The sequence below is a fragment of the Electrophorus electricus genome, chromosome 13 (genome assembly GCF_013358815.1).
Source record: "Electrophorus electricus isolate fEleEle1 chromosome 13, fEleEle1.pri, whole genome shotgun sequence".
NCBI classification, from domain to species: domain Eukaryota; kingdom Metazoa; phylum Chordata; class Actinopteri; order Gymnotiformes; family Gymnotidae; genus Electrophorus; species Electrophorus electricus.
The window spans coordinates 12,858,149-12,868,679 of record NC_049547.1 but is presented as its reverse complement, the minus strand read 5'-3'; the positions used below and the strand labels follow the sequence as shown (position 1 = coordinate 12,868,679).

Genomic DNA, 10,531 nt, shown 5'->3' with positions numbered 1-10,531 from the left:
ATTACTCTATAACGTGTAGTGAGGCACCTCAAAGGTTGCAGGTTTTAATCTTTTTAAAGGATTAAAAGACAACTCTTGTGTTTATGCATAATTAACTTTTAGCAAGTTAAAAGCAGTCAGACTGAATTTGCAGGTGTCTATCAGGTCAGGGCTGATGCTTTAGATAGAAGTCCGACATTTTCTTTTCACAAATCAAATTATTACAGAGATTATTTCCTTGTTGCTGGTGCTATTTTGTCTTATATGTTTATTTGATGTCTATATTTAAACTTAATTTAATGACCCTTCTATGCTGTTCCACAAGTGAACCACTAGATGTCACCAAGGGACCAAGGGATCAGTTTTTCATGTTTCACTAATTACGTCACGTACAATTATAGCCAATGTCTTCTGTATGTATGTATGTACGTATATGTATACACACACTTATCAACACTTGGTAAATTTATCCAGTAATATGAATACAAGTGCAACTAACAGAAGATTCCACTACCACCTCTAAAGGCAGGGAATGGTACAAAGTAAGCCAACAGAATAGCACCACGAGCATACTATGAATAGAAAATAATAAACTAAAATCATAATTCAGTGATATCCATTCCACACATAACATTATAATTGCATATTACAGTATGATACTACATGATATATAGTATACAAATTCATATCATAACAGAATGGCCACATCACTGATATAAATTTAAATAGTAAAGGTTGATATCTAACTCATACTTAGATTTCTTGTTAATTGTTAATTAGCTAAGCCTTGGGTTCAGTTTTGAGGTCATTCAACCTTAACAGAAATCAGGTGGTTTGTCTTTGATGGCTTGATTGGTTAAGGTTCCTCAGAAAAGCCTTTTCACATTCCAGTCTGAAACGTTTGTAAAGGCACTTAACCAAGGCTGCTGTCAAGGCTGCTGTCAGGGCTTTTTGAGTCTTATTTAATAAAATATGGAAACTCTGACCATCGCCTCCCCCCCGCCCCTTTTTTTTTTTTTTTTTGGCAGGAGGGGAAACCCCTCATTTAGGAGTTTAAAATGCACTTGACGTGTCAAACAGTTCAGGAAGAATGGGTTTAATAATTAAGGACTATGGAATATACTACCCAAGTACATGGTGTATAATAGCAAAATAACATTTAGGAGTTACTCCTGTTTAATATTTGTTTGCATTTTTTCACAGCTATTAAACAAAATGATTAAGTCACAGAAAAGGGGGGTTATATAACTATTTGTTGCAGAAATATAAAATGTATCACATCTAGTGATAACGGTCCATATAATGTAATGTACAAGTATAAAAAATCAGAAAATATATATAAATTGTAGGTAACTATTAAAACAGCAAGATGTAAACAGTTCATATATATGTGCATACATGACGCCTGCGTCAAAAAAAAAATGCTACTGAGGGCAAATCATGGTTCAGTATCATGAAGACACAAGAAATGTGGTACAAATGTTCCAGTTACATTGGCATATGTCACAGACACAAACAGAAATCTTGTGTCTGTTAAGCCACACACAGATTTTTATATGATGCCTCGAGGAAGTGAGTGCTGTTACTGAACTCCCCCTACTTGTAACCAATTCTTTTTTAGATTTGTTGGATTAGCTTGAACCTCTTAGGCACTGAATGACCACAATTGGGAGCAAAGTAACAGTAATATAAACTCATAACTTTCAGCACACAGCCCAATCTGATTGGGACATGTGTAGGTGGATATTGGGGGGACATATCCACAAAGGTTCTTAAGCTCCAAGCTTGCATGTTGGAGTGCTTCACTCATTCCTCCTGAAACATCCAAGAGCTTCGAGCCAAGTGCTTCTAGCTAGCTGTACGGAAGCTAACGTGTAAACAGTCACTGTGGAAGGGCACCATGCCGAGCATCTGCCTGACCTCATTTAGACCCCAGCTGCTCCAGCAGGGGGTTTGTCTCACTCTCGGGGGTCTTCACACTGTCCGTCCTCACGATGCAGGTGGGCCGGTGGCGGTTCAGCATGAGGATAAGCTGCTGTCTCTCCTGCTTCAGCTCCTCGATCTGCGCTTTAAGCTCTGAGTTCATCATCTCCAGACGCTCCGATTCCTGGGGGCCATAATGTCAGGAAATGTGATGCAGGCTTACTGGATTTTTGTAGTGTTATTACTACACTGATGCAGTTATTCTTATGTGTAGAATTTTGAGGTCTATAGCAGTGTGTGGGCCCACATTTGTTTTTTCTCAGTACAGGATTGCATAACTGAATAATGTTTTTGTTAGTAGTACTAACTATAATATAACCCTACTATAATACATGAAGAAGCTTGGGGAGACCCACCCGCTGTAGATACTCTGTTCGCTCTTTCTTTTTGTTTCGACATCGTGCGGCTGCCACTTTGTTTTTCTCTCGTCGTCTTTTCCTCCTCTCTTCCTCCTCATCCTTCTAAGGGAGTAGAAGAATATCTACCTTAGATTTACCTCTACCTCTCTCCATTACATGGTTGAATGGATATGTACAGAGGTGCACTACCAATCTGTTGGCACTGGGTTGTTACATTTCTTAATAAAATGTACCAGGATTTCGAACAACTGTCCCATCATTTCCATGATGAAAACTGAACAGTAATAAACTGAACTTTCCATATACTTAAGCCCTTCTACATATGACAGAGTTGCGTCGTGTCCTTATGCAGTTACCGAATGTCCACTAGATGGAGTGTTTTGTTTGTGTAATGTTATTATTCATATGAACATCATTTCTATGTATTTTTATCTATAGTGTACTCTGAGTAACACAGAAAACACAAGAATAACCAGAAAGGACTACCTTAATGAGAACCCGGCCAAGGCAGTTAAAATGTTCTTTTGAGCTCTGAATTTTTTCCCATAATCTCATATTTTAAATTATAGGACACTTATTTCAAGTAAAACTAGTAAACAACACCAGGCAAGTTAAGGCAAATGCTGTAGCTTGCAACGGCTTCTCAGTCTTTTTATAAGCTGCCTGAGTGTTACTGATGCCAAGCACTGGAGTGATTCACAGAATTTAAAACAGGTGTGCCAAACCCTCCTCCTGGAGAGCTACCTTTCTGCAGATTGTAGGCCCAACCCACATCTAACACACCTGATTCGGTCAGTTATAGAGCTATGAAGATTTTAATTAGCTGAATCAGGAGTGTTCATGTGGGGTGAAGCTAACCTGTGCAGGCAGACAGCTTTCCAGGATGGCTGTAGAACCCTGCCTATAAAATCTGAATTTATGTTAATGTTACCAAATCAAGTTGCCAAAGTTTGATCACTTAGATGCCTCACCTCAGTTTTAATGGTTAGATGGCGCTTGCCCAGTTTACCCAGGAGGTGCAGGGGCGAGAGCATGGCACCCAGACTGCACAGGTCGGCGTATTTTAGCTGCTCCGTAAGTGTGGTGGCGGAGATGCCTGCCAGCGGGCCCAGGCTGGGCAGAGAGCCCGCCGTAACTGCAGGGTCAGGGATCTGTCCGGGCATCATGTCACACGCGCCCTTGACCACAGCTAGAAGAAATAACATGAAGGAGTGGGGGTGTCTTGAGCTCATTTTCACTTAAGTGGCATCTCTATGGAGACAACACTTCAGCAAAGAAACAGTGCTGCCTTTCTCTATGGTATGGGTCTATACATGTTTGCAATAAATTAAAAATGATTGCTTACAGATACTGAGGAGAGACTGACGTAGCATTACATAGCCTTTACAGACACACTCCATTAACCCATGCATTTCTGAACTAATTAATATGGGTCATCAATTATGCAATCATAATTCATGAAGTACACTTAAGAGTATTAGCGCATTAGAGCATTAGAATATACCTATAATAAATCATAAATATATAAAAACATATTCTCAGAGGCTTTAGTGTGTGTCTAGCAAAGAGGAGTCTGCCATGTTTTTTTTCTGCCAAGTGCGACCATTTTGTTACTCTATATGGAACCATTTCCTAATGTTTAGAAAAAAACCTTTCATAGAGTTTTTTAATAAAGTATCATAGGTCACCTGCACCAGCAGGGATAGTATCTGTTGTATCATCTGACACTATAATATCTTTTAATTACACATCAATAAACCATTTTTAAAGAGTAGAAAGAAGTGGAGATTATATTACATTGCACAGCTTTTAAAATTGCATCCATAATAACTTTAACTTGCAACCTGATATTGGATGAGTCATCTGCCACTACTAGATTTATTTTTAAATATTACTAAAACAAAAAACATCTTAAATTGGTAAGTGGTAGTGTCTGAACCACAAGACCTGAAAACACAATTACCTCCCCACCTCAAATTAAAAAACTTGCAAAATTTTATATAGTCCTACTACAACACCAGTACTTTTGGATGGCACTAATGAATTATAGTATCTGTGACATCCCACAAAAACTTATGATAAAAGGTAACCATTTTTCAACATTCCTTTTTTTGCCCTTTAGCTGTGAGTGGTATCTCCCTTGGTCCAGCTTTCAAGCACATATTTCCACATATGCAACAAGTAAAGACATACCAACTTATATTCATCATTCATTTTCATCTACCCTTCCCCAGCTATTCTCTCTGTTCACTTATCATTCTCTCGTTTCTGGCTTACTTCATGCCTTGGTACTGAACAAGATATTTCTCACTAGCTCCCTCTCCACCCTTTCTTTGCATGTATAGCGTAGACCCATTTACAGACGCATTGGCAAGACTGCCTCCAACTCCCAACTCCCCCGCCCTGCCCCCGCCCGCTGTGCAGAGGCCAGGGGAGAGGCGCACACAGCAGTGCTTGCACAAAAGTAGACCCAGACACATTCCCCCTTTATCCCACGGAGAGAAGAAGTGAGGGAGCCAGCCAAGACCCGCCTGCTGCCCATGTTCCCCCCACGCGCGCCTGCTCCCTGCGCTTTCTGTCAGCCCAGTGGAATGTGGCCACAGAGGAACAGGACAATGTCATGAGCCTCCACGACTGGCCTGCTTTTACTGAGACCTATGGACACAAATATAGCACAGACAAGAATTCATGGGCATATTTCCTGTCTGCTCAGGATGGTCACTACAACGAACAATATTCTCTGGTTTGTCATCTGAAGTATGCAAAACACAGGATGACGAATTCTCAGCCATATTTTCTTCATAATGGCCACACATAGATTAACTGAGGGCAAAATTACAACAGAAACCAAATGACAAAAAATCCCAAAGCGGCAAAATGTCGATGTCAGTGTGAGTATGTACCTGCACCCATTTTGGATTTCTGTGACTACCTTCCCATTCTATTCCTAAGTATAAAAAGGGTGTTTATTTCAGTGCCAGAAGTGTTTGCTATAATGTCAATACGACATGCGAGAACAGCCATGACCTGAAGGGCCAAAGCACTAAAGAGTATAATGTCCTGAAGGACCAGAGTGTAGAGTGCTCTGATGGGCCAGTGCACTAAGGAGTAGGGTGCCATGAAGGGCCAAAGCACTAAAAACTAGAGTGTCCTGAAGGAACAAAGAATAAAGTGTCCTGAAGGGGCACAGCACTAAAGAGTAGAGTGCCATGAAGGGTCAAAGAACTAAAGAATAGCATCTTGAATGGCCAAAGAGTACAGTGTCCTGAAGGTCTAAAGAATACAACACCCCGAAAGGCCAAAACTGCTCTGCTCAAAAATCCCAGTTCATGAAGGGCTTTGCCAATATGCTATTTAACACACCTAACACAACCAGGTGTGTTAAACTGTGGTACTGAGGTGATAAGCAGTAATGGCTCTCCATGCTTGACACCCCTGATAATTATTCCAGGTTACTTGATAATTAACCTCAGTTCTACAGGCTGATGTTGGTCAGACACACTGTGAAGTCTTTCTCTTTCTCATTACAGCATGCTATTGTTCTCTCCATCCTTAGAATTTAGGTAGTTTGTTTGTATGACTGCCAAATTTACATCCCCTAAACAGTTCAAATGATAAGCAATTAATATGGTCAACAATCCACACTGCAGTCACAAAAATGCAAGAGTCCATTAAATGCAGCAAAATACTAGTATGTGTCTACACATCCCCATCCTTCTGAATACCATTAAAGAAAGCTGCTTCCGGAGTAAAATATACACAAATCTCTATCCTTGAAAATTGTAGCAGACATCCAAATAAAACTCCATGCGGGCCAGTCAGAACAAGCATGTATTCAAGCGATGACAGCATGAGTAATTTGGGAAAAATAAACGGAATACAACAGTGTTCCCTTTGTTTAGATTTTTACCAACAAAGCTCTACAGAGCACTGTAATACAGAATTGCTCTTACTCTCTGCCTATACCAAGCACTACAGTATATTTGAGCAACTCAAAAAATAACTATGTACTGGTTACATTGACATCTTGATCTATTATAGACAGAATTTTTCAAAAGCAAAGAAATGCATCTTTGCATACATACATTTCTCATTAAGCATTTTTAAAATTTCTTCATGCCTTAAAAATCCCATCTTTATGAAGGAAACAGTCAGTTCAGTTGTACTATACTGTGCTCTGTTCAATCTGAGAAATAAATAACAAACTTGTAGGTCTGTGCTAATCAATTAACAAGGCAAATATGTATTGCAAAATGAGTACATGGGGGAAACGTTAAAAAAAAACTATTACTGTAAGATGACAAGAACTGACCACTGTTCCACACCAAGTTCACAGTCTAAGTTTGGTAGATCAGACAATCAAGTGGCTTAAATATTAGTGCTATCTCATGGAAAAATACGCCAGATCAGCATTTTTTTCTTCCAGCTACACCCTCCTTAGCCAAGTCCGTTACATTATACAAGAAAGAAAGAAAGAAAGAAAGAAAGAAAGAAAGAAAGAAAGAAAGAAAGAAAGAAAGAAAGAAAGAAAGAACACAAAAGTTTCTCTGCAAGTTTCTGACTTGGCTCCCATGTAAGGTATAGTGCCGTTATTTAAAGTGAAAACAGGAAATAGCAAAATCATTCTCTTTTCTAATAAACAAAGTAGCACAAGAAGAGTCAGTCAAACCACAAAATCTGTTTCAGTTATGAAAAAGTGGAACACAACAAGAGGGCAAGGATATCTGGAAGCAGTGCAATCGTACTGTCATAATAACAGTGTTATTATGACGTTGTTAGTACTACATGATGACATTGACCTTTATAGCTTCAACACTTTGTATACTTTCAGCCTTCTCTGTTAACAGCACACTGCACAACAATGCTGGTCTGTGGCCAACAGGTATTCCACGCCAAGACGTACCATACATTCTGACTCCATGTAGCAACAATATAACTCAAGCTTATAATGTGGGTGAATCATTCATATTTGTATAGATTTGTGTAATCATCAGTGACACCACAATAATGGAAATAGAAGATCTGAGAAAATGTACACATGCAATGCTGCCCATCATTAAGAGATTTTTTGTCCTGGTAGCAAAATACAAATGACAGTGAAAGGCCACCACTGTCTTCCCTTGTTGTGTCTCAGTCATACTTAAATTGGTGAAAAAATATATACAAAACATTTGATTCTGAATAAATTTGAGCTTAGATTATTTTGAGTGTTTGTTAGCCAGGTGATAGCTGAGTGTAACCCATCAGTTATTCACACTTTGTATACTCAAACCTAAAAAACATATTGTGATCGTTACCATGCGGTCTTAAAGTCTCATCTTATTAGAATGACCTCTAATGGCCCATGCTTTTAATCAATAGACCTAAATGTAGGCATAAATATATATATATGTGTGTGTGTGTGTGTGTGTGTGTGTGTGTGTGTGTGTGTGTGTATGTATGTGTGTGTGTGTGTATATATATATATATATATATATATATATATATATATATATATATATATATATATATATATATATATATATATATTAAACTATTAGATCTACATAACTGCCTGAGATTTTTTTTTCTTTATCCTGTATTTCTTTGAAAGGTTTTGTTTTCTAAAGCCCGCCAATGAACCTGAACTCTGTATAAATATAGATATAAAGGTTTGAGCAGTTGAAAATAAAATTAAAAGTGTGTCTACCCCCAAAAGGGGGGAATGTCGCTTTTTAACCGTTTAGATTAGAAGATCATATTAAGACAAGAAAAATAAGCACATCCAACAGCTGCAAACCGAAATTCAAAAGTAACACGCCCTGTGACATGACTCAATCTCAAAGCGGAAGTCATTCGTCAGTAAAGCGTGTAGCATATCTTACGTAACATGAACTTCGAGAGGAGCCTACAGTAGCCTAATCGAAAAACATAAGCCTAACATCAGCTGCACCAACACTTCATATAGAATTCTTGAACATGACAGCCTACTGCGCTCTGCTAGAGAATCTCGCTTTAGAATACAAAAATGTCCAATGACATGGCCGTGTGCAGTTTGTCCCAAAGTGGAGATAGCCTATAGGGCTATGGAGAACTTAAGTCAGAACGCCAAAATTAAGGACATAGCATAATGTTCGCGAAAACAAGAAAACATCTTCAGCTGTTAGTCTGCACACTTTGATTTTTGTGCTATCGATGTTATATACTGCCACTAAACGGGCTTGCACGGTCTCAGGGTAATGCAAAACTGCCTTGTCCATGTAGCCCACTGCGAGCGTGGCGCTTTGCAAATCCAATTTTCCTTCAAGTTCACAAACTTTGCTGCTTACCTGACTTTGATCCAGCGTTCACTTGATGTCCCTTTTTCAGGTCAGCTGGGGGTCGCGAGTAGATTTTAAACAGGGGGAATCGTTGCATCAGCACGTTTATATACCGATCCCTGTCTGGGAGGATTTGGGAATGCGGAAATCAGTTTGCTCTGCCAGCCAGACGTAAGCAGGGATGCAAAAAGCCCTGCACGAAAAGATGGGGGCTGAGAAGCGGAGAAGTGAGGGAAGTCCAAGTTGCTCCACCCCTTAGATACCAAAAAAACAAACAACTCGTTGACCCTCGGCTGTTGCAGAAGACCCCTGGCAAAAAACAAAACAAAAAAAAAAACGCAGTCTAAGCAGCGGCCATACATCAACGCCAGGATACATTTCAGCACAGTAGTGTTTATTATGCACGTGAATTAGGCTTGTAATCTTCATACTTATAAGACATGAAGTCGTCTAACCTATATTATGAGTGCTTGACAACTTTTATCTTGAAGACTCAGGACTAATTTACATTAAACCATTCTGTCTGCTATGGAATGAGATCATTTCAATAATTTCATTAGCAGAAAAAACAGTGTTTTTAAAGTGTTTTTTAAATAGATAAACTGAATAATCTACCTACATAGTCAGAGAGGATAGATAGATAGATAGATAGATAGATAGATAGATAGATAGATAGATAGATAGATAGATAGATAGATAGATAGATAGATAGATAGATAGATAGATAGATAGATAGATAGATAGATAGATAGATAGATAGATAGATAGATAGATAGATAGATAGATAGAGTAAACACTTTGCACCGAATATAAAGGACTTCAGTCTGAAACAATCTGTTTATCTGTAAACTCTGTGTTCTTCAAAAAAATGTATAATTTGTACAACAATACAAATTAGAATTCTCTCTCTCACTCTCTCTCTCTGTCTATCTATCTATCTATCCATCTATGATGATTAAATGTTGTCATATATATATATATATATATATATATATATATATATATATATATATATATATATATATATATATATATATATATATATATATGATGTCTTCAACATCATCCAGCATGACCAGTTTGGTGGTAGGTGAGTAATGGTCTGGGAAGGCATATTCTTGGAGGTTGCACAGTCCTTCTCGATAGCCAATGACACCCTGACTGCTGTTAGGTGCCAGGATGCCATTGTCAGACCTTATGCTGGTGCAGTAGGCCCCGGGTTCCTCATGGTGCAGGACAATGCCCACCCTCATGTGGCCAGAGTGTGTAGGCATTTCCTGGATGACAAAGGCATTGATTCCATTGACTGGCCCTCACATTCCACAGACCTGAATCCATTTCACAGCCTCAGGAATGCTATGTATCAGTGCATCCAATGCCAACCAATAGCGCCACAGACTGTCCAAGAGTTCACTAAAGCCATGATCTTGGAGAAGATTCCCCAGGACACCATTCACCATCTCAGCATGCCCACATGTTGTCGGGAGTGTATACAAGCATATGGAACCATACACACTACAGAGTTACATTGTAAGTTGCTGTGATGAAATTCACGTATATTAGCCTATTATTTAAAATTTTAATTTATTTGTAAAAATTTTCAACTTGAATTTTTAGGTCATTGAGATCTGTGTTTTTTGTTCCCTTTCAATTTTTGAGAGTATATATGTGTGTGTGTGTGTGTGTGTGTGTGTGTGTGTGTGAGAGAGAGAGAGAGAGAGAGAGAGAGAGAGAAAGCTATTCATTTATAATTGTATTAAACATTATTTAGTTTAATTTTAGCTTATTTCTAACTTTTAATGAGCTTATTGCTTACATTCATAAATGATTATTGCAGAGGAAGTCTGACATTGACATTCAAATTCCAGAAGAAAGGAGCCACACAAAAGATCACATTGCATGAATATTTAA

The 10,531-nt window shown here is 38.5% G+C and overlaps 1 protein-coding gene across 1 annotated transcript; it reads right to left on the bottom strand.

Annotated features, from left to right (window-relative positions):
- Positions 1 to 1,059: 1,059 nt before the first annotated feature.
- On the bottom strand, positions 1,060 to 8,833 carry jdp2a (Jun dimerization protein 2a). The gene is made up of 4 exons (XM_035532475.1): positions 8,630 to 8,833; positions 3,293 to 3,510; positions 2,319 to 2,423; positions 1,060 to 2,086 (listed from the first exon to the last, which is right to left on the bottom strand). The coding sequence occupies exons 1-4, from the start codon at positions 8,715 to 8,717 to the stop codon at positions 1,901 to 1,903; spliced, it is 597 nt and encodes a 198-aa protein (XP_035388368.1). The 5' UTR covers positions 8,718 to 8,833; the 3' UTR covers positions 1,060 to 1,900.
- Positions 8,834 to 10,531: the final 1,698 nt, after the last annotated feature.

Excerpts from the sequence above, each read along its gene's own strand:
- jdp2a (XM_035532475.1), bottom strand. The coding sequence starts at position 8,717 with ATGCAACGATTCCCCCTGTTTAAAATCTACTCGCGACCCCCAGCTGAC. Across the intron at positions 3,511-8,629 it reads GAACGCTGGATCAAAGTCAG|CTGTGGTCAAGGGCGCGTGT; the intron begins GTAAGCAGCAAA and ends TATTTCTTCTAG. Across the intron at positions 2,087-2,318 it reads GAACAGAGTATCTACAGCGG|GAATCGGAGCGTCTGGAGAT; the intron begins GTGGGTCTCCCC and ends TATGGCCCCCAG.